Here is a 25,018-nt window from a genome sequence, read left to right on the forward strand (position 1 = left end):
TGACATAGCTGTTGGGTGTTAAGTTTCACATAAGTCATATTATCTTATGTGGTGAGAGGATGTTGGGGACAGCTGTGCCAAAACCTGATATCAGTAGTAGAGCCTGAGGTTGAGAATCAGGGTGGTAAAGGTAGAGGTGTGAATGTAAATGTACAGTTGTCTCTGGAATGTCTGCAGTTGGTACTAGATGTTTTTAGGTACATCAGGTTTTTAGGGCGGTCATGTGAGCACTCACCATAGACTGCTTTTCTCACTGGGTAGACAACAATGTATCTAGAGAATAGAGCAGCACTACCTAATGCCCTGCTTTTGTTCTGCTATTGTATTGAATCAGTTGCCTTATGAAATTACACTTCAATTTGTGTACATAGATACGTCCTTAAAAAGACACAGGGTTAGATAAGAACACCATATTAAATCTGTGCTGTAATGTGTATTCCTGAATCCTAGACTCATATATCCAGCTGCCTATTCAGCATCTTTCCTGGAGTGTTTAAAAACTCAAGCTCATTTCAAGCTCAGTGATGCTAAAACAGAACTGATCTCTCCTTCAAATCTGTTTTTTCCCAGGCTCTCATCTTGGTTGATGGCAAATTTCTCATTCCATTGCTTGTGCCAAAAGCCTTGGCCCTCCTTGATTCTTCTTTCTCGTATGCCCCACTTCTATTTCTGAGAAGATTCTTTGGCTCTACCTTCAAAATATATCTGTACTCTGACCACTTCTCACTATTCTTGTCCAAACCATGATCTACCCTTGCCTTTTCCCTCCTTACAATCTGCTGTCATCAGAGGAGCTAATTCTTCTCAGAACCCTCTAGTGATCACCTGTTTTACTTGGATTAAAAGCCAGAGTCCCTCAAAAACTCTACAAGGCCATCTACATGCTCTGTATTGCGCACTTCAGCTTCCCTCCATATACTTTTGACCCTTGAATAACACAGGTCTGAACTGTGTGCGTCCACTTATACGTGAGTTTTCTACCAGCTCTGCCACCCCTGAGACAGCAAGAACAATCCCTCTTCCTCCTCCTCCTCCTCCTCAGCCTACTCAAGGTGAAGATGATGATGATGAAGACCTTTATGATGAGCCACTTTGACTTAATGAGTTAGTAAATGTATTTTCTCTTCCTTATGATTTTCTTAATAACATTTTCTTTTCTCTAATGTATTACAAGAATATAATACATATACAAATATGTGTTCGACTGTTTATGCTATTAGTAAGGCTTCCGGTCAACGGTAGGCTATCAGTATTTTTGGGGGAGTTAAAAGTTATACATGGATTTTCTACTGTGTGGGAGATTGGTCCCCCTAATCTCCATGTTGTTCAAGGGCCAAATATAGTTTATCTCTGAACTAATCTGTTTTCCACCTTTTCCATTTCATTCCAGCCACTCTTGCCACCTTTTTTTTTTCCCTATAAATAAGCGTCAAGCCTTTTACTTGCTGTTTGCTCTGCCTGGATTGCTCTCCACCTTCGCTTCTTTTCTCATGTATTGCCTTCTCAATGAGGTCCTCCATGACTGCCGTATCTAAAATTTCATCCCTGTCCATTATCCCTCCCTACAGCATTAATTTTCTTCATAACACTTCTGATATGCTTCATCATCTTGTTTATTATTTGTCTCTCTCTACTCTAGAATTTAAGCTTCCTGAGGGCCAGTAATTTTATGTTTTGTTCAAAGCTGTATCTTAGTATGTACAACAGTGCCTGCTGCATACATACTAGGCACTCAGGTATTTTTATATCAGTGAACGAATGAATATTTTTGGGAACTAGGGTCTGGGCAAACCTTTATCCTCCTCCTCCTATGAATTTCTAGATTCTTTGCCTGCTTCCTAGCTCTCTGTGTTTTTCAATAGTTGGGGCTCAACCCAGGAGAGCCAGTTTTACTTCTCACTGGTTGTCAGGAAGACTGAGGTAAGTAGTGGGTATGAAAGGGTCTTACAGGAAAGGGTATAGAGGCTTCAGTTTATCACCAGGCAGTCTATGGACATGAAAAGTCTAAAGTCAGGTTTATGTTTAATTTCTCTACCTTCCTACTTTCACTCATGGCAATATTTGTTTTTTCAAAAAAATCATTCTATGTGTTTGCTATAACTATCAAATGAGATTTTTACTTGAAATATTTTATTCAGTTGTCATTGGACCTGCTGCTTCCTAGTTGGCATTTATCTTACTTCCTAAACAATAGCTGCATCTTTCTTAAGTTTAGGAGCTGAGATTTGGTTGGGGCTTTTGAAGGTATAGGGGGAAAAAAATCAAACTTAAGTAACAAGTTCACATTGAAACTATGTATACACATATATGTACACATATGCGTACACATATATGCGTACGCATATATGTACGCATATGCGTACGCATATATGTACGCATATATGTACACACATATATGTATATATATAAGTATACACGTATATGTATATATATGTATACACGTATATGTATATATGTATACACGTATATGTATATATGTATACACGTATATGTATATATATGTATACACGTATATATGTATACACGTATATGTATATATGTATACACGTATATATGTATACACGTATATGTATATATGTATACACGTATATATGTATACACGTATATATGTATACACGTATATATGTATACACATGTATGTATATATACACTATATATGTATACACATATATGTATATATGTATACACGTATATATGTATACACGTATATGTATATATGTATACACGTATATGTATATATGTATACACGTATATGTATATATGTATACACGTATATGTATATATGTATACACACATATGTATATATATTCACGTACACACACACACACACACACATTTTTTTTTTTTTGAGACAGGATCTTGCTCTGTTGCCCATGCTGGAGTGCAGTGGTGCGATCACAGCTCACTGCAGCCTTGACTTCCTGGGCTCAAGCAGTCCTCCCACCTCAGCTTCCCTAGTAGCTGGGCGTACAGGTGTATACCACCATGCCCCGCCAATTTTAAAAATGATTTGTAGAGATGGGGTCTCCCTGTGTTGCCCAGGCTGGTTTCAGACTTCTGGACTCAAGTACTGGGACTGCAGTTGTGAGCCACCACCTGGCCTGAAACTGGAATTTTTATGCTGAAATACTCAGTTGCCCAATAGCAGTGGTATGAACAGCTTTCACTATAGGGAATATGTGAATCAGTAATGCCTCCCGGTGCTCTGAAGTTTTGGGGTGACGTGAAGTGCACATGCAGTGGTGTTCCCTGTTGAAAATCAATGACTTACGGACTGAACCAGAATCTCTTCTTTATCAAGTAGCAGGCTGAAGTGGCATCATGAGGATTATAATTCTGATGGTTTCTGAGCAAAATTTGTCCCACTTTCAGAATTTTGACATGTCTGTAAAGACTTAGATGATTTTTATTGTTTTATTTTTTAATTAATTACTTAACTTTTTTGAGGCAAGGTGGTCTCACTCTGTCTCCCAGGCTGGAGTGCAGTGGTGTGTGATCTTGGCTCACTTCAATCTCTGCCTCCTGGGCTCAAGCAATTCTCCTACCTCAGCCATCCAGCTAGATGGGACTACAGACGTGCACCACCACGCCTGGCTAATTTTGCATTTTTTGTAGAGATGAGGTTTCACCTTGTTGCCCAGGCTGGTCTCAAACTCCTGGGTTCAAGCAGCCCACCCGCCTCGGCCTCCCAAAGTGCTGGGATTACAGGTGTGAGCCACTGTGCCTGGTCTTAGATGATTTTTAAAACATAGATCATGTATTGGTAACGTTTTCTTATGTTAGTTGTCTGCAAAAATATTGTTATATTTAATCTATTATTTTCCCTTTTCTTATAACTTAATTGTGTTGAGAATCAATGTTTGAGGCAAATCCATTTGGATTCTAATTGTATTTGGGCCTCTTGCCAGAAATCCGTATAACGTGTCATATGGTGTCTGTCCACTCTAGAGTGCCAAGTGTAACTCTAGAAATACCTAAATATTTCCACAGTTTCTGGATGGGTCTGGATATGGTGGCTCAGTCCTGTAATCCCAGCACTGTGGGGGGTTGAGAGAGGGGAGGATCGTTTCAGCCTAGGACTCTAAAACCAACCTGGGCAACTTGGCGAGACCTCGTCTCTATAAAAAGTAAAAAAAATTAGCAGGGCGTGGTGGTGTTCCCATGTGGTCCCCACCTATGCAGGAGGCTGGGATGGGAGGAACACTTGCGCCCAGGCTGCAGCGGGCCATGATTGTGTCACTGCATTGCAGCCTGGGTGACAGAGCAAGACCATGTCTTAAAACTTGCGGCCGGGCGCGGTGGCTCACGCCTGTAATCCCAGTACTTTGGGAGGCCGAGGCGGGCGGATCACGAGGTCAGGAGATCGAGACCATCCTAGCTAACACGGTGAAACCCCATCTCTACTAAAAATAGAAAAAATTAGCCGGGCGTGGTGGTGGGCGCCTGTAGTCCCAGCTACTCGGGAGGCTGAGGCAGGAGAATGGCGTGAACCCAGGAGGCGGAGCTTGCAGTGAGCTGAGATCGGGCCACTGCACTCCAGCCTGGGCGAAAGAGCAAGACTCCGTCTCAAAAAAAAAAAAAAAAAAAAAAACTTGCATGGTATTAAATATGTCAGAAGGTATTTGTCCATTTGGTTTTACTTACACACCTTGTTTAAAAAAAAAAAGCAAAGTTTGGGCGTATTACATTTTAAAATATTCTTTTCAATTTGTTTTGGTATTGATATTAAGAATTACGTATATGGATGGACATTTACAATTTGTCAGAGGTTTTTCTCAAGTAAATTATTAAATTAGTATTACTTTTTTCTCTGGAGAAACAAAACCGTTGCAAAATGTAATCTTCTATAATGATTTTTTTAAAAAAAGTTTCTACTGTTGAAATATGTGCCTGGTATAATGAAAGGGAAGTTGTACAATAATCCAAACAAAATTAAATTAACTTCTGTGAAGGAAAAGTCATTTAGTTTTTGAGAGATTATATTCCTTTGAACTGGAATGATTTTAAAGTGATTTATATTACCAAGAAAATTACCATGTCAAAACGGAAAAGGAAATCCTTGCATTGGACACTGGTGATTTTGCCCATTTAAGACATCTTTGGGGTGACTTTTTAACTTGAGAGAAAACTCAGGGCATACAAACGATTGTGAAGAAAAAAATAGAAGAGGCTTCTATTCTCTAGTTCATTACTTCTTAGCTTTAAAAATTATTTCTTTCACAAGGATATTTTATTGATGACTTACCTGAAGGCACAAAACATTTGGTGTTTTTAAAAACACACTATCTGCTGGTCGCAGTGGCTCATGCCTGTAATCCCAGCACTTTGGGAGGACGGGGCGGTGGGATCACTTGAGGTCAGGAGTTCAAGACCAGCCTGGCCAACATGGTGAAACCCCGTCTCTACTGAAAATACAAAAATTAGCTGGGTGTGGTGGTGGGCATCTGTAATCCCAGCTACTTGGGAGGCTGAGGCAGAAGAATCTCTTGGACCTGGGAGGCGGAGGTTGTAGTGAGCTGAGATCATGGCACTGCACTCCAGCCTGGGCAACAAAGCGAAACTCTGTCTCAAAATAAATAAATAAATAAAAACAAAAAAATAAAAACACACTATTGATGAGATAAGTTATAGTGTCCAAATTTACATTTTAACTTGCCCATTGACTTCCTTATAGGTTCATCTCCCTCTACTCCCTCTTTGGGCTTTTTGGGTGATTTGCATGACCAATATAAATAGAGTGGCAGGCAAGATAATGTCCACACCCCACCTCCCCATGCCTGCGTCCCAGTCCCCAGGATTTGTGAGTATGCCACCTTACGTGGCAAAAGAGGTTTTACAGAAGTGATTAAAGGTTTCTTAAATGGCAGGGTTATCTGGGTGGGTGGTGTAATCAGAAGCGTCCTTGTAAATCACAGCGGGAGACAGGAGAGTGAAGATTATAGATGGGACCATGAGAAGAGAAGCAGAGGCTTGAGAGAGTTGCAGGGCCCTGAGGCAAGGAATGCCAGCAGCCTCTAGGAGAAAAGGCAAGGCTTTTCTAGAGCCTCATGAAGGAGCACAGCCCTCCCAACACCTTGATTTTAGCTCAGTGAGAGCCTTGCTGAACTTCTGACCTCCTGAATTCTAAGACAGAAAGTTTGTGTTGTTTAAGTCACTAAGGTTGTAATCATTGTTTGAGCAGCAATAAGAAATTAATACAAATAGCTTTTTTAAAAACAAATAATATCTTTTTTTTTTTTTTGAGATGGAGTTTTCGCTCTTGTTGCCTAGGCTGGAGTGTAATGGCATGGTCTTGGCTCACTGCATCCTCTGCCTCCTGAGTTCAAGTGATTCTCCTGCCTCAACCTCCCAAGTAGCTGGAATTATAGGCGCCCGCCAACATTCCCAGCTAATTTTTGTATTTTTAGTAGAGACGGGTTTCACCATGTTGGCCAGGCTAGTCTCGAACTCCTAACCTCAGGTGATCTGTCCACCTTGGCTTCCCAAAGTGCTGGGATTACAGGCGTGAGCCACCACGCCCAGCCCTAAACAAATAGTATTTTTTTAAATTTTATTTTGAGATGGAGTCTTGCTCTGTCACCCAGCCTGGAGTGCAGTGGCGTGATCTCGGCTGACTGCAACCTCTGCCTCCCAGGTTCAAGTAATTCTCCTGCCTCAGCCTCCCAAGTAGCTGGGATTACAGGTGCACACCACTGTGCCCGGCTAATTTTTTTTTTTTTTTTTTAGTAGAGACGGGGTTTTGCCATATTGGCCAGGCTGGTCTCAAATTCCTGACCTTGCCTCCTGCCTTGGCCTCCCAAAGTGCTGGGATTACAGGCGTGAGCCACTGTGCCCAGCCAACAAATAATACCTTAATTTGACAATTTCAGAAAAATTTTACTTAATTTTCACCAGTTCCTAGAGGAGGTCAGAGCCATTGTTAATAATGAAAGAAGTTGAGGTACAGAGGGACTGACTAGTATGGGAAGTAGCTGTCCTTTCCAAGACACAAATGGTAATGGGTTTCTTTCTGCTGGATATGGTTGGGGGTTATTACTGGAGCTTTTGAATTATGTTTGATGCCTGGGAATATTAGTGTTTTCAGCCCTGCCTTTTTTCAGGTCAGCGAAATAAATATGCCTGTATGAAGCTGATTGCTGTGGCCCAGGGTAATCTGCTACTTGCTAATATTTTACAGCATTCCATGGTTAGGTCACATTATTTGGACTTGACTTTTTGTGTGTGGTGTTTCTGTAGTAGTGTGTGTTCTGTTTGCTCTGCTCATGTAGGCCTGTTTTTGGCTTGGTATACCAAAGGTGTTTGGACAGTCTTTCAGTGTTTAGAACTTTTCCTGTACTGTGGATTGCTTTGCAGTCATCATTACTTCTGTGTTGGTAGCTCAGTTGCAGATCTGTGTTCTAATATGTCATTTTTTGAGATCAACATCTGTGAGTTTAGAGAGGAAATTCGTGAAGTTGTTCACAGTTATGGCTACTTTTTAAGTGCTGGGTTATGAACTTTGATTGTCTGCTGATGCCAAACTAGTGTTCTACTGAAAGATACTCTTCTGATTTAGTGTCCTTTTTTTTTCTTTTCTCTTTCTTTTCTTTTTTTTCTGGAGACAGGATTTTGCTCTGTCACCCAGGCTGGAGTGCAGTGGCGTTGATCACAGCTCACTGCAGCCTCGAATGCCCAGGCTCAAGTGATTCTCCCACTTTCAACCTCCTGAGTAGCTGGTTCCAGAAGAGTGCACCACCATCCCCAGCTAATTCCTGTTTTTTTTTTTTTTTTTTTTTTTTTGTAGAGGCGAGGTTTCACCATGTTGCCCAGGCTGGTCTCAAACTCATGGGGTCAAGTGATCGGCCCGATTCAGCCTCCCAAAGCTCTGGGATTACAGGCGTGAGCCACGGTGCCTGGCCCCTTTTTTCTTAATACATTGTTTTACGTATGAATGGAGGCAGAACCAGTAAACAGGTCTTGCATCATATTAATAGTTTTGAACATTTAAAACCATCTAATTGCCCTTTTATTAAAGACAACACAAAAATGGTTTGAGTTAAAAATGGTACATTAAAAGTTTTTTTTTTTTTTTTTGGAAACAGGGTCTTGCTCTGTTGTCCAGGCTGGAGTGTAGTGGTGTAACCTCAGCTCACTGCAACCTCCACCTTCTGGGTTCACACAATCCTCCTGCCTCAGCTTCCCTAGTAGCTGGGATTACAGGTGTGTGCCACCATGCCCATCTAATTTTTGTATTTTTAGTAGAGATGGGGTTTTACCATGTTGGCCAGGCTGGTCTCGAACTCCTGACCTCAGGTAATCAGCCCACCTTGGCCTCCCAGAGTGCTGGGATTACAGGCGTGAGTCACAGTACCTGGCCCCTTTTTTCTTAATACATTGTTTTACATATGAATGGAGGCAGAACCAGTAAACAGGTCTTGCATCTTATTAATAGTTTTGAACTTTTAAAACCATCTAATTGGCCGGGCACGGTGGCTCACACCTGTAATCCCAGCACTTTGGGAGGCCGAGGTGGGCAGATCACGAGGTCAGGAGATCGAGACCATCCTGGCTAACATGGTGAAACCCCATCTCTACTAAAAATACAAAAAATTAGCTGGGCGTGGTGGCAGGCGCCCGTAGTCCCAGCTACTCTGGAGGCTGAGGCAGGAGAATGGCGTGAACCTGGGAGGTGGAGCTTGCAGTGAGCTGAGATTGCACCACTGTACTCCAGCCTGGGCCATGGAGACTCTTGTCTCAAAAAAACAAACAAAAACGAACAACCAAAACCCATCTAATTGTCCTTTTATTAAAGACAAAACAAAAATGGTTCGAGTTAGAAATGTTACATTAAAAGGTTTTTTTTTTGTTTTTTTGTTTTTTTGTTTGTTTTTGAAACAGGGTCTTACTGTGTTGCCCAGGCTAGAGTGCAGTGGTGTAATCTCGGCTCACTGCAACCTCCACCTCCTGGGTTCAAGTGATCCTCCTGCCTCAGCTTCCCTAGTAGCTGTGATTACAGGCATGAGCTACCATGCCTGGACACATTAAAAGCTTTTAATAGGATCCAAAATGTATACAGACTTCTGTAGCGTTTTTTGGCCTGCATCCGTAAAAGGAAAGTGAGTGCTAGAATACTGGCAATGCTTTGTAGTCCTTGGCTAACTTTGCGTGATACTTTTAAGTGTGATGCGTGTGTAGCTATGAAGACTGTGATCATTTCACTCCACAAACGTTCGTGATTGTGGGTTTACTTCCTGTCCAAGGTAGTTCATATAGGTAATAGAGTTATTTTTAGCAACATGAAATAAGTATTATCTTCAGGTAGTTTTTGTTTTTCAAGTTTTTAAGGATTTCCTGTTTTGATCTTGGAACACTGGATATAAAATAACATTTTATGTCATGATTTTTAAGTGAATTGTGAGAATTTCCAGCAACGTAAAATATTCTCATCTGTAGGGAACACACATGCCTGTGTGCACACTCACACTTTTCACCTCTTCCCTTTCTACTATTAAATGATGCTGGCCCGTTTGGTCCGGGATTTGAAAGTACTTCCTGACACCTGTGATAAAAAGAAAGCTTCCAGGAATGAATGTTTCTGTTAAGGCAAATGGGCAGTGATGGCAGAAATAAAGCCCCAGTATTCTCTTGGTTGCCTTTAGTATGTCTGAGACGTAGTTCTCGGCTTTCAGAAATGATTGATTACACAGGGTTGCCAACAAGTAATGTGCCTTTTTATGCTGAGAAAGGGACTATGTCACGTGATTCTTGATTATGTGATAACTGACATTTGAATATGCAGCATTGATTCAGTAACGGCTTTCATTTAAAAAAGAAAGTACTATATTAAATGAACACATTGAAATATGAAATCCAGATGTATCCTTTAAATATCAAGTATAAAAGGATGTGTTTTGACTCTAGAGAACTGTTGGGATCTAAACTAACTTTAAAAAGTTGCGTTAAACTAGGCACACGGTTAAAAAAAACCCAGGCAGCACAGAAATGCAAATATAAAGAAATGCAATAGTTTCTTCTTCTCTCTACCTCTAGTCCTGCTGTGCATAGACAACCACTATTTTCCCTGTCATTCTTTTATTTTACTTTTATTTATTTTTATTTTTTTGAGACGGAGTCTTGCTCTGTCGCCCAGGCTGGAGTGCAGTGGTGCTATCTTGGCTCACTGCAATCTCTGCCTCCCAGACTCCAGCGATTCTTGTGCCTCAGCCTCCCAAGTAGCTGAGACTATAGGCAAGCTCGCCACCACGCCCAGCTCATATTTGTGTTTTTTAGTAACGGCGGGGTTTCACCATGTTGGCTAGGCTGGTCTCGAACTCCTGACCTCAAGTGATCCACCTGCCTTGGCATCCCAAAGTGTTTGGATTACAGGCATGAACCACCATGCCTGGCCCCTGTCATTATTTTATAATGAGAAATTTCAAAACCTGTATAAAGGTTGCAAGTGTAATATATTGAACACCACATGCCTTTGACCTAGATTTTCCAGTTCTTTGCTGTATTTGGTGTCTCTGTATGTCTTTCTCATGTGTATTCTCTGAACTGTTTGAGAGTTAGCTGAAGACATCATGACACTTTACCCCTAAATATTTCAGCATGTGTTTCCTAAGAACAAGGACATTTTTTCCTACATAACCACACAGTATAATTATCCAAGAAATTTAATACTGAAAGTCTATATTTAGTTTCACCAATAGTTTCAGTAATTGCTGTTGCCCCACCTTGTTCAGTTAAGGATTATACATTGTGTGTAGTTTTGTCTCTTCAGTCTTCTCTAATCTAGAACAGCACCTGTTTGTTTTTTTTTTTTATTTCATGATTGACATTTTTGAATATTCCACTTTTGCAGAATGATCTTCAATTTAGATTTGTGGATTTCCTTATGATTAGATTCAGTTTAAACATTTATCTTTTTTAGGGGAGGGAGGAATACTATATAGGTGATATTATTTGAGGCAGCACCTCCGATACCTCTGCATAATGTCCTTGTATCATTGTTCCTTTTTTTTGCAATTTATTTTGAGGTAAAATATACATAAGATAAAATTTATACCATTTTACTCATTAAGTGTATGTTATTAGCATTGGGTACATTCTTATTGTTGTGTAACCATTTCTACCATTCTCTCTAGAGCTTTTTTACATCTTGGAAAACTGAAACTCTGTATCCATTAAATAGCTCCATTCCCCCTTCCTCCAGCCCCTGACAACTGTCATTCTACTTCCTGTCAATCAATTTGACTGTCGTAATAACCTCATGAATGGAATCATACAGTATCTGTCCTTTTGCTTATTTCACTTAGTGTAATGTCTTTAAGATTCATCTATGTTGTGATCTGTGTCAGAATTTACTTCCTTTTTTTTTTTTTTGAGAGGAAGTTTCGCTCTGTTGCCCAGGCTGGAGTGCTGTGGTGCAATCTGTGCTTGCTGCACCCTCTGCCTCCCAGGTTCAAGGGATTCTCCTGCTTCAGCCTCCCAAGTAGCTGGGACTATAGGCGTGTGTGCCACCATGTGTGTCTAATTTTTGTATTTTTAATAGAGTCGGGGGTTTCACCATGTTGGCCAGGCTGGTCTCGAACTCCTGGCCTCAAGTGATCCACCCGCCTCGGCCTCCCAAAGTGTTGGGATTACAGGCGTGAGCCACTGCGCCTAGCCAGAATTTCCTTCCTTTTTGAGACTGAATAATATTTCATTGTATGTGTATACCACATTTTGTTTATCCTTTCCTCAGTTGATGAAAATATATTATTTCTTTTTCACCAAATTTAGACATTTGTACTGACTTCTTGTAACGATCTTTGAGAGTTTAGTTCATTTTTGAATAATAAAGGCAGACGACTTGAGACTAGCATGTGCAACGTAGCGGGACCTCTTTTCTATTAAAAATAAAAAACTTAGCTGGGTGTGGTGGCAGGGTGCCTGCAGTAGTCCCAGATATGTGAGGCTGAGGTGGGAGGATTGCTTGAGGCAAGAGTTTGATGCTTCAGGGAGCTATGATGAGCCTAAGCGACAGAGCAAGGCTCCATCTCAAAGAAAAGCAGACTATATGCATTGTAGACTATTTCAGAGATAAGAAAAGCTATGAAAAAATAAAAATAGTTTGTAATCTCACTGCCTAGAGGAAGTCTGTCAGATTTTTTGTGTATTTTCAGTCTTATTTTTTTGCATTTATTTACTTTTACATAGTTGAGATTATATTGTATATCCTTTTTCATTGAACTTTATATTTTGAATCAACATGTTACCTTTTAAAAATGAATGTGTAATATGACATTGAATTGCTGCACCTTAAATTAACCTGTTCTTTATTAGCAACAGTTTGGGAGTCCCTGGGGAGCTGTCTTTGCTGATGTTTGTTGTTAAGAATGGCATGCTGTCTCATTTTATTAATCATTTGCATTTTTTTCTGTGAGTTGTTGATTCATGTCTTTTGTTCACTTTCGTTCACTTTCTTTGGTGATTTTATCAAGTTACATGAAATCTATATGAAAAATACACATCTCCAGTCCCAGTCTGGGCAACATAAAATCATTTTTGGCCTCGGCCTCCCCAAATTGCTGGGATTACAGGGGTGAGCCTTGGCACCTGGCCTCAGTTACTTTGAAAAATTGTCTTAGCTTTTACCTTTTCTTTGTTCATTCATTCATGCATTCAGGTACTCCCTGAGTGTGCTCCCAAGCACTTTGAAAGAAGTCATGTCTCTCAAAGAGTTTATAGGGCAAGTAGAATTTAGCAAGCCAGGATAGCTCAGCAGAGGAAGTACAGGGTCCTAGAAGGAGCATATAACCTAATCTCATTAGGAGATTTGGAGAGGACTTTTGATGACATCTAAGCTGAAACTTGAAAGAGAAGAAGGAATAGTGTTTCTATTAGTGAGAATTTTATGTGTTAAAAATCCAGGGTGGAGAGACCAAGGCATGTCCAATAACCCGAGAGAAGTCAGTTGGTTGGCGTGTAGAATGAGGACTGTGAGAGAGAACCTGTAGGGAATGTTGGGACTGTTTAACCTGGTTAAATAGGTTGATTCCTTAACCTGGTTAAGGAATTTAGCTGTTAGCCTAAGGGCAGTGGTAAACTTTTTTTTTTTCCCCCTGAGATGAGATCTCACTTTGTCACCCAGGCTGGATGGAGTGCAGTGACATAATCACGGCTCACTGCAGCCTCAACCTTCTTGGGCTCAAGGGATCCTCTCACCTCAGCCTCCCAAGTAGCTGGGACTACAGGTGCATGCCAGCACGCCTGGCTTATTCTTTAAATTTTTTGTGGAGATTGGGTTTCTCCCAGGCTGGTCTTGAACTGCTGAGCTCAAGCAGTCTGCCCTCCTTGGACTTCCAAAGTGCTCGGATTGCAGGTGTGAGCCACTGCGCCCAGCCTAGTGGTCAACTTTTGAAAAGGGAATGCCGTAATTAAATTTGTAGTTTAAGAAGACCACACTCACCCTAGTGTAGAGAATAGAGTGGGAGGGAGCAACACTTGAGATGGCAGACCAGTAGAGTAAATGATAGCAACTTAGGTATAGCCAGGTATAGCTGGGGTAGAGTCAGTGGAGATGGGGAAAGGGAGATTTATTTGAAAAAGACTGAAGTAGAATTGGCAAAACTTGGAAGAATTGATACTGGGCTGAGATGAGGAGTTTAGAAAGCCAGATTTTTGGTTTGGACATCTGGGTTGGCTAACAGTATCATTTTTCCTGGACATAGGAGAGGGAAAGTTTAGGTTTTTTAAGAGGTTTTGTGGTGAGGATGCCTGATGGATTATTGGATACATGGGGTCTGAAACTTTTGGGGATGGATGCTTATGGGGCTATGAGTGTCTACGGAAGCCATGAACTTTCTTTTTCAGTGGCAAATTATAGGAGCTTTCTTGTTTAGTGTTTCTAATTGGAGACCTTAGTAAGATTGACTGGGTTACTTTTGAACATTTCTTCCAATTTGATGATTTTCTGTCTTAATTCTGTCTACTTTTGTCTAGAAGAATTAAATGTATATAATATGAACAGTATAAAGTTATAATAAATTATGAAAGTTTTTCCTTTTATCCTTTCTTCCTTGCCCCTACTTCGTTTTTTAAACAGAGACAGGGTCTCACTCTGTTACCCAGGTTGGAGTGCAATGGCGTGATCATAGCTCATTGCAGCCTCGAATTCCTGGGCTCAGGTGATCCTCCCAAGTAGCTGGGACTACAGGCATGCGTCACTATGCCTGACTAATTTTAAAAAATTTTTGTAAAGATGAGATCTTACCATCTTGCCCAGGCTGGTCTTGAAATCCTGGGCTCTAAGCGATTCTCCTGCCTTGGCCTCCCAAAGTGCTGAGATTATAGGTGTGAACCACTGCACCCAGCCTCCCATTTCCACTTTTAAAATGTTCATTTACCCTCTAGTAAAAAAAAAGGTAGGCTAGACTATTCAGTTTCTCCTGGCCTACCTGAGATATAGTATAATTATAAAAATCTAAAATTTAGTTTCAAATTCAGCCAGGGTAACTTGGCAGTGTGGCAAATGAAATTTTTATTTTGAAGTCAGAAAAACCTTTGGATGTGATTTCAGTGGTGAATGTGGTTTTGGCATACACTATTTTATGAGTTTCAAAATCTACTTTTGGAACCTAAGAGTTTTTGTTTTGTTTTTGGTTTTTGTTTTTTAGACAGAGTTTCGCTCTTTGTTGTCCAGGCTGGAGTGCAGTGGCGCAATCTCGGCTCACTGCAACCTCCGCCACCTGGGTTCAAGCGATTCTCCTGCCTCAGCCTCCCGAGTAGCTGAGATTACAGGCGCACGCCACCACGCCCGGCTAATTTTTTTTGGTATTTTGGGTAGAGACAGGGTTTCACCATGTTGGCCAGGCTGGTCTTGAACTCCTGACCTCAGGTGTTCTGCCCACCTCGGCCTCCCAAAGTGCTAGGATTACAGGCGTGAGCCACTGAGCCCGGCCGGAACCTAAGATTTTTAAGAACCGTAATTTCCTTTCAGTTGAATATTTTCAGTAATGTTTTAAGTGACTCATGATGTGAACTCATGTTCATCTGTTTCAGCCCTGTTAACATTTGTCCCCATCTCTGATCACTTGTCCCAAAGATAACTTTGTGGCATGTTTCCTTTAAGTCCTGCCATGTTGCTTTCAGCAGCAATTCTTCCTGCTTGGCAGGATCTTCTTTCTTACGAAGGTATCTGTTAGGTTAGGTATTTTTTCATGACTTCGGGGACTTATATTTTCACAAGAGTGGGTTGTTAACACTCTGATCAAAGATGTAAGGAGAAAAGAGCTCAGTAGTATAGACTATATTTGACATAGTTTGTCACAACTTACAGATAATTTAGAAAGCTTTAATTAGTGACTATTTGACTTCCTTCTCTCATTGAATCTTTTATTTTTCTAAAGAGGATGTTTTAGTAATGGACAGTGAGATTGTTGAATAGAAGCTAGTCTTGATATGTTATAGATTAAATTTAAGAATTTGTTTATAATTTTGATTTTCATCTGAGTTTTTGAATAGGTTATTGTTTTGTAGCACCGTTACTAGGAATAGAAATAGTAGATCTTAACTTGTTGCTATTATTATGTGGAAAATACAATCAGGAGGTGTTTTGGCCTGCTCAAATTATTTCTGAGATTGTTGCTGTGCTTTTGCCTACTTGAAGGTACACTTTAAAAAATATTGAAGTCATTTTATTTAAAAAACAGCTCATTAGTTTTGAAAGAGTTTGCTGTGAATATCTCCAGGTTCAGGATTAAACTATAGCCAAATGCTTATGATATAAAAAAGTATTACTGGGTGGTATAGTTTCCTTTTAATATGAAAACCAGTTAAATGAGTTAAACTCTGGCTAGAGGAAAACCACATCTGCATCTTTCTCTGACCATGGTAAAGGACATTCTGAACATTACCACTTAAAACGAACTTTTCTCTTTAAGGGTTCCTGAAATTGTGCCAGCTGACTCCAGGTCCACCCTGACCCCACAGCATAAACCATGCTGTGATGTCACAGCTACCATAGAACTCCAGGGTAGTGTTGGGCTGGCCCATGTGGGCTCAGGTAAGTCCTGGCTTTTTTTTTTTACCATTTGGCATTCTTTTCAAAGTTAATGACCATTATAATTTTATGTCATAAAGGAAAATAAGGCAAAACTTTGAAAACTGTGCCATATATGGGGGAAAAAATAAGTCTGTTTTCTAAATATCTATGAGCCAGCTCTAAATTCTAACCAATGGAGTTCCATAGTAGCTGTGAAGTCCCTAGTGAGTCATTGACCTGTGGCTTCAAAATACGTAAACTGTATTCCTGGCCCAGCTTACGGAATAATATATGTTCGCTTTTTATTTTTTTAACGGTTTAGCTAGTAATATATAATACAGTGGCTTTCATTCTTAGGCCTTCATGTTTTAAGAAGTGTATTAACACTTTATCTGTAATTATGTTTCACTATTAGGCTAATTGTGCATTTCATTCAATTTTGAATGTATGGTGATACTACAGATTAGTTTTATAAAATTAATCTTCCCAGAGTGGCTTCAGCTGTCCTTTTATTTGTCTTCATGAAGAAGAAAGGGACAGAAGGCATAATACACGTTTGTTAAATTTTCAAAAAAAGTACTAAGAGAAAGATGCTTTGGCTGGGTGTGGTGGCTCACGCCTGTAATCCCAGCACTTTGGGAGGCCGAGGTGGGTGGATCACCTGAGGTCAGGAGTTCGAGATCAACCTGATCAATATGGTGAAACCCCGTCTCTACTAAAAATACAAAAATTAGCTAGGTGTGGTGGTGTGCGCCAGTAGTCCCAGCTGCTCAGGAGGCAGACAGGAGAATTGCTTGAACTCGGAAGGCGGAGGTTGCAGTGAGCTAAGATCGTGTCACTGCATTCCAGCCTGGGTGACAGAGCAAGACTCTGTCTCAAAAAAAAAAAAAAAAAAAAAAAGCTTCAGTTACTCTTGGAGGCATTGTGAGATGTCAGTAACCTAGAAAACATGTATATGTTGATTATCTTCTCTTGGAACTTTTCATTTTTTCCTGGCCTTTGTCCCATAAAGTGAGATTTTAACACTTGCATTTATTTGTCTTTCCCTGTCTACCAACTCTTCTACCTTATTCTTACGTTCTTTTTATCCCCTGACATTAAAAGGTGCTCAAAGTGTAATTATGTGAAGAACTCAGATATTGTAAGGTTTTTTTTTTTTTGGCATGTATTATGATGCTTTTTCCCTGCACTTTAAGTAGAAAACATGCGGTGGCTAAAACTTTAAATTATATGCGTATGGGCCAAATCCTATTGAACCAACCACGTCTACAACAAAAACGTGTCTATGAAGTAATGTCTAAACTTTCAGAAGTTTTCTTTGAGCAGTGTGCAATAAAGACGTAGCAAAAATTGGGACAGTTCAGTGACATTTTCATGAAATTTGATTTGTAATAAATTTACTAATCTTTGTAGCTGAAAATGTACAGTTCTTAATGAAAAGAATGAAATTACGTATTCCCCAAACACTAGATAATAAAATAATTTTCTTTTAAATATTATTTTTTACCTATATTTAAGTGATGTGTGTTTGTCATGCTCTGGGAAGTTTGGAGAATTTCGTGCTGTCAAAAACTGAGAATAGTCTGTTCTCCTCATCTTCTGTATGTCTGCCATGCTGGGGAATGGGCAGTATGCCCGTTTGTAGTTTAATGCAGAGCATGGAGTAGGAGGGACTAATTAAATGTTTTTGATAATTTTGTATTAGGTCAAATAGAAATCCTAGTTCTGTTTGTGTATATCAGCTTTATTGAGACATAATTTCACATACCATGCATTTCAACATTGTAAGTTCTGGTTATATTTATAAAAAGCACTTAATGAAAGCAGAATAGGTGATATTATTGTACATTATAGTTCCAAAGTACAGTCTGCTGATTTTGTTGTGCTATGTAGTCTGCACCCCACCCCCCAGTGCTCATTAACTTCTAATTACAGAAATCTCTCAGAGACATTAGAGAGGAAATCTTAAGAATTTCTAAGATGAGATTCTTCTAGACTTCAGCTATATGGTGAGTTAGCTAAAAACAATAAAGCGATTTGAAGATCTCCCCTTCTTCCAAGCAAAAGAAGGAAGTTATTTGGTGCTTAGCTTTAGATTACCTCATCTTTGTCTTTGAGAAATAAGAAATAAACATGAACACATACAGTACAAACACCTACATACATGCATACATGTATATACACATAAATTGTACAGATCTTCCTCTTTGCTTTTTCAGCTAAATTGATGAGACTCTTGGGTTGTTTTTGGAAGTGTTTGGAACATTTTTTATGTAATACAAAAAATTTATAAGTAGATAATATTTTTAGATTAGAACTAAAGACTATAAAAAGTGCCTTGATGCTATGTATACCTGAGAATAGTCGAGGGCTTTGATAGGTCTGAAGGGAAAGGTCGTTGCCTTCATACAGAAATGCTATGAAGTGAAAGGAGATGGTGTGGGCATGCTCAGTCCTAAATAAAATAAAACTGCATTGAATTATCTTAAAAGTTATGGGCCCTACCAGACTATACTTAATTGTTCATTAAATAAGTTAAGCAGAAGTTTCAGAGTTCTTTCTGTATTTGAACATAATAATTGGAAACAAAACTCTTCGATCATAGAGTTGTTTTTAGTTCAAGTAGCACTTTCTGGTCTATTTGAAAGGCTTGCCCCTTTGGGAAGATTTATAGCCTTTATCTCATGCCATCCTTGATTAAGCTTTAGCTTTGACTTCTCTAGGGTGCACTGTTCCTCAGAAGGATGTGTAAGGTGGGTGGAGGCGGGGCATTTGTAGCTGAACTTGTATATGCATAGTGAGGAATTTATCAGGCTACATTGCTGTGAAAATAAGAATTCCTGTAAGAAGGCATTCTTAATATAATGGGTTTTCAACCTGAAGAATGTATATGTCTGTGTTCGGGGCAGGGGGTCATTTTTTTGAGGAGAGGATCGAAATTTGCAGAAAGGACTGTTTTGAATATTGGAGTCACGTTTTCACTGTCTTTGTACTTCTCATATTGCCTGGCAAGGCGTTCCTGTATATGATGAGGATTCAGTAAATGTGGGAATTATTTTGGAGCCTTGTTATCTTTATTAATGGTAGAAAATTGTTGCATTTTATCAATCTGTTATATTCTAAGGAATATGTCTGATCGAATTCCTAATTCAAGATGGCAATTAAAATACTCTTTTAAAAGTACACTAAGAATATTTTTTTACCTAGTATTAGTGTTCTGTCCAGCAAACACATTTGTCTTGATGTAATTTAGGAAACACTTAAAAGTATTTGGTCCCATAAATAATTTTTTAAAAATTGTTTTAAACACTTTTTGTGGTAAATTGGAAGCTAATCTACTGTTTTTTTGCCCAGGCTGATACCCATACTTTACCAGACTGCTTAGTAGACAGTATTACTGTGTTTACCTAACATTAATTTGTGTTAAGATTAATAAAATGGTTCAGTGGTAATGGAATGTTCTTTATAGATTTGGGCAGAAGTGATATTTCTGTTTCCCCCCTACTCTAACTGGATTGTAATGTTTTATTTTAGCGTATTTTATTTGAAATCATCTGGTCCAATTTTTACGTTATTAATAATTCTTAATGGGTATAAGGAAGACTTGGCTATGAGAATCTGAAATCAAAATGTTGCCAACGTTTACTTACAGTGAAGATGGTTTCAGTTGCTGTAAGTTGTTTCAAAGCTAAAGAGCAGTATGGAAAGCTCAGCATTTGTTTTGATTCTGCTTTAAGAATGCAGTGTAAAGGGCAGGAGGAGCTCAACACCAGCTGGAAGCACATCCCTGTCTCCTTGGTTTCTGCAGAGTCAGGATGAACGCAGGACCTGAACCAGGGGCTCAGTGTCTCTTGTTACGTCTGGTTTCTCATACTAGATTATCGATCTTCGATCCAATTCATGCAGTCTAATAGTTCCTCTAAATCTCACCAGAGCCTGGAGCCTGCACTGATGGTAAGGTAAATGTCTAGGCAGTTCTAGTTCTGAAAGGAAAATTTTTAAAGGGAAAGCAAAAAACGTATCTTCCTTACTCTTATAGGACATTTAAATGATGCATCAGGATCCAGGAAGCACAGAGAAACACTTAAAAGATTTTGGAGTGATTGCTACGGTTTGTGTTTTTTGAAGAAAATGAGAATTAAATGCTTTTCTATCTTGATGCTTGTTTTAGGGGTTGTAGAAGGTGATTTAGCTGCCATAGAAGCATACAAGTCATCAGGAGGAGACATTGCACGTCAGCTCACCGCAGATGAAGTACGCTTGCTGAATCGTCCTTCTGCCTTTGATGTTGGCTATACTCTTGTACACTTGGCTATACGTTTTCAGAGGCAGGATATGTTAGCAGTATTGCTTACAGAGGTAAGTTTGGCGTTTTGGTTAAATGTTCTTTTATATTAAAGAAACCTGTTCTTTAGTTTTCATTTTTGATTTTATAATGTTTCTCTAAGCAGCTTTAAAATGTTTTGAATTCTTTTACCCCCTTTAAAAAATAACATTAAACTTAAGAGACTTAATTTTTAAGGGTATATGCTTTCAAATATTTGAATAGTCACAACAATGTTTGACTCATCATGTTTGGTTCATACAAACCTGGGATGTATCTGTCATTCTTTAGTCATTCAATTAACAGATATTTATTGTGCATTTACCGTGTGCCATGCACTAGGCTGAGAAGGGATAGAATTGTAAAGATATTGGCTTTTTCTTCATTAAATCTCCAGCAAAGTAGAGAAATGAACAGGTAATTCTGTGCAGCCTTTGCCCTGGTAGATGTAAATGCCAAGCGTTATGCCAGTACTTGAAGAGTTTTGAGGTGTCTTGTCGTCTTTCTTATAGCAGGTAATGTTTTTGCTGCAATTTGAAGAGAAAGAGTTAGGAGTTAGCCACATGAAGTGGATAAGGGAGAGAAGGGAAGTTGAGGAAAGCATTTTTACAGGGGGCAGAGTTGGTGGAATTTGTGGTGAATCTAGGGACTTGCAGGTAACTAAGCATGGCTGAGATGGTGATTGGGAACGGAGAGAAGGGAAGTCTGAAAGATAAGCAGAGGCTGGATTGTGAAGGATCTTCTGTGTCCAGGAATTTGAAGATTATCCCTAGGCACTGGATGGTGTTAGGTATGGGCGCAGGGGAGTGAGCAGAGCAGATTGTGTTTTGGCTACTGCACACTGGAGAGGGGCGAACCTGGTTAGGAGGGAGTTGCAGAGGTGCTGGCAAGAACTTCTGCCAGAAGGGCAGAAGGGTAGCCATAGAAGGGTACCCAGAAGGGTAGCCTTAGAAATGGGAAGAGGGTTAGAGGGTTGGAGAGACTGAGACAGGCCCTCAGTCTGAAGAAGTAGACTGATTGGATATGGGAAGATACGGTGTGGATGTAAGTTGATTCTTCAGTTTCTGGCTTACATAACTAGGTACATGCTACAAATGATAGAGATTGTGTATGAATTATTCAGAATGTGACTACATTATCCAGGTTTTTTTTTTTTTTCTTTTTTTTTTTTAAGCTAGAGTCTCACTCTGTTGCCCAGGCTATAGTGTAGTGGCATGATCTTGGCTTACTGCAGCCTCTGCTTCCTGGGTTCAAGCGAGTCTCCTTTGTCAGCCTCCCAAGTAACTGGGATTGTAGGCACATGCCACCATGCCTGGCTAATTTTGTATTTTTAGAAAGGTGGGGTTTCACCATGTTGGCTAGGCTGGTCTTGAACTCCTGACCTCAAGTGATCTGCCCGCCTCGGCCCCCCAAAGTGCTGGGATTATAGGCATGAGCCACCGTGTCTGGCCAGGGTAACATTTTTTAATGGTAAGAGAAATAGAGTAAAAGTGCGGAGAGTCATATTAATTGTGGATTCAAATTTTGTCAGTATACATCTTTCATATATACTTTTGCATATTTGTTTATTCAAATTTGCCAGTATTTGGGAACCACTGCAGGGCACTGTATGGGGATTAAAAAATTTGAAGGTTAGATGGAAACATGATTGTAGTAGCTAACCACTGTGTCCAGTTTGGTAAGATTCCAGTGAAGCCGGGGTGGGGGGCTTGAGAGACTGAAGGCCATGATGAAAACAAAAGGGCAGGCTTATTGAGTATAAGGGAGAAGGGAACTTTTCAGATAGAGGGATCCAGGTTTTGGAACGTGAGATAGAAGAATTGGAGTTTTTCTGGTGTCGAAGGCCTGGCTGCATTTGTGTTGTGGTGCCTAGTTGTGTTGTCTATTGTATATTGGAAGGGCCGTCAATGTGGAGTTGTAGTTGCTGGTGGTGACAGGAGCCAGGATAAAGAAGGTGGTTGTGAACTAGGGTGAAAGTCTTCAGGGGCTCCCCTAAAGGTAGGTAGAAGATTATTACAAGGTTTTAGAGGGGCCATTATGAGTCATTGAGCTCCTGAGACAGTCTGAGGAGTAACGGTGGGATGATGATTGAACATCAGTATATTTATTGCGGTATCACAGATTGTCTGGAAACTTAGCAGCTAAGACAACAAATGTATGTTATCTCACAGAGTTTGTGAGGGTTAGAATCCAGGAGCTGCTTAGCTGAATAGTTTTGGCTCACGATGTCATGAGGTTGCAGTCAAGTGGTCCAGGGCTGTAGTTGTCAAAAGACTCAACTGGGGCTAGAGTATCTGTTCCTAAGCCCACTCAGGTGGCTTTTGGCAGGAGGCTTCAATTCTGTGCCATGCAGGCCTGTCTACAGGGATGCTCATGATACAGCAGCTGGTTTTACCCCCAACAAGTGATCCAAGAGAGGCACAGAGTACAAGAGAGTGGTCCAGTGTCTTTGAAACCTGCAGTGTCTTTTATAAATGGATTTAGGAAGCAACATACCATTACTTTTGCTGTATTCCGTGGGACGTGTAGAACAACCCTGGAACAGCGTGGGAGAGGTGGAGGGGATTTGTTCCAGGCAAAGAGCAAAACTGGTCATGGATTCAGTCTCCATGGAGTAAATACTCCAAAGGACAGAATTAAAGGAGCCAGTAGGGAGACTGGAAGTGGGGGAGTCTGGACTAAGTCTAGACTAAGGGGGTGTGTTGCAGAGAATGCTCAGCCAAGTTCTTTTGGAATGAGAACAGGAGAACATTAGAGTTGGGGATATGTATGTGGGGCAGGAATTTTCATCGGTTTCTGTGTCATGGACCATGTTGGTAGTCTCATGAAACTTATGGACTCCTTCCCAGAATACTGTTTTTAAATACATAAAATAAGAAGTAAATGAGATTACAAAGGAAATCAGTTGTATTGAAGTAATAGCTACCAAAATACTAAACTAAATTTGTGATATATAAGAAAATACATTTTAATATAGGTAAAAAGTTGGGGATAATTGATTTAACTTGAATTAAAACCAAATTCCCATTAAAGTACATGGACCATTCCCAAGATCATGGACCCTAAGTTAAGAACTCCCAGCCTACGGAGATGGTTGAGAACCATAAGGTTGAAGGAGGTGAGAAGGTGAGTGGCAGGCTTCAGGGGCACATCCTGCTTAAGGATGGTGGTGGAAGGGGTTGTTTGGGGGCTAAGTTTCTTTTAGAATGTTTGTGGTAGTCAGGGTCCAGTCCAGGTGGTTTTTGGAAAGGTCTTTCCAGGTTTTTGGAAAGGGCCTGAGAGCTAGCTGATGGGAATAAGCTATTTTTGAATTTACTTTGGGGGAGCCATTTTAACTATGTTACTTGAGAAGTAGTCAGTTATATTCTGAAAATATTTAATATTTGGTTTTCCATGTTTGAGTGTTGACAAATGGTTGGGCTCATGGAGTTAAGATATAGTGAGAATTTTCATGGTTAATGGTAATCTTGGCCAATAAAGTCTAGTTGAACTGAATTTCCATGTAGGAGTTTTTAAATTTTTTATTTTTTTCTTTTCTTTTGAGACAAACTTTCTCTCTGTTGCCCAGGGGTGTGATCATGGCTCATTGCAGCCTTGACCTCCCTGGCTCAAGTGATCCTCTCACCTTTCAGCCTCCCCAGTAGCTGGGACTACTGGTGCATGCCACTAATGCCTAGCTAATATTTTGGGGTTTTTTGTAGAGGCAGAGTTTCATTATGTTGCCCAGGCTGGTCTTGAATTCCTGAGCTCAAATGATCCTCCTGCCTTGGCCTCACACAGTGCTGGGATTACAGGTGTGAGCCACTGCACCAAGCTGCAGTTTCAGAATAGGGAGTCAGGTGACTGTGCTCGGTATGCAGGGTTTTTGAAATATTATTTCTTTAATAGCAATAGCAGGTAGTTGTCTGCATATATGATGTAGATAACATTATCATTAAACCTTACTCTTTGAGAAGAAGAAGAAGGGGCTGGAAGACCTGTTGCTTCACACCCCACTGTGGCTGGAAGGCTACCTTTGGGATAGTCGTCCAGGTTGGTGACATCAGGGAACAGGCTCACTCTGGGTTCCCACAGTATTCTCTTTGGGGTTTTTTTTTGGCAGAGTCTCTGTCACCGTGACTGGAGTGCAGTGGCGCGTCCTCAGCTCATTTCAACGCCCTCCTCCCAGGTTCAAGCGATTCTCATGCCTCAGCCTTCCAAATAGCTGAGACTACAGCTCATTTTTGTAGTAGTATTTTTAGTAGAGACAGGGTTTCATCATGTTGGCCAGGCTGGTCTTGAACTGCTGAGCCGAAGCAATCCACCCGCCTCGGCCTCCCAGAGTTGGTGGGATCACAGGCGTGAGCCATTGTGCCTGGCCTTGAATTCTGTTTGTTACTCACAGATGCTCAACTATGATTTTAGAATTCTGTGTATGTATTTTTATTTAGCTCCACAAACTAGATATGACTGAAATGTGAGGTTAAATTAAATCTTTGCAACATTTGTTGCTATTTAGCATTTTAAAAAAGAATAAAAAAATAACAAAAGAAAGTTCTAGCCTTCTTTGGTTTGTTGTTTTCTTGCTTAGAGGCCTGTGCAGTAGTGCTCCCATCTCACTCCTGTGAGGCTGAGCTTCAGAGGTTGGCAGTCTGTGTTTAAACTTGGAGATGCCAAATGCTTTTTTAAAAACTCAAGAGTGGTAACAA

At 40.2% G+C, this 25,018-nt stretch overlaps 1 protein-coding gene across 4 annotated transcripts in view; it reads left to right on the forward strand.

Annotated features, from left to right (window-relative positions):
- ZRANB1 (zinc finger RANBP2-type containing 1) overlaps nucleotides 1-25,018 on the forward strand; it is a 71,433-nt gene that overhangs the window by 30,408 nt on the left and 16,007 nt on the right. For 3 of the 4 annotated variants that reach the window (XM_034931664.3, XM_034931665.3, XM_063607564.1), the window contains one exon: nucleotides 20,178-20,365. In XM_034931664.3, coding sequence (XP_034787555.1) covers nucleotides 20,178-20,365 — 188 coding nt within the window. Of the gene's footprint in view, nucleotides 1-15,905; nucleotides 16,028-20,177; nucleotides 20,366-25,018 lie in introns of all 4 variants that reach the window. The other variant, XM_063607562.1, reaches the window with a different exon arrangement.

The sequence above is a fragment of the Pan paniscus genome, chromosome 8 (genome assembly GCF_029289425.2).
Source record: "Pan paniscus chromosome 8, NHGRI_mPanPan1-v2.0_pri, whole genome shotgun sequence".
Taxonomy (NCBI): domain Eukaryota; kingdom Metazoa; phylum Chordata; class Mammalia; order Primates; family Hominidae; genus Pan; species Pan paniscus.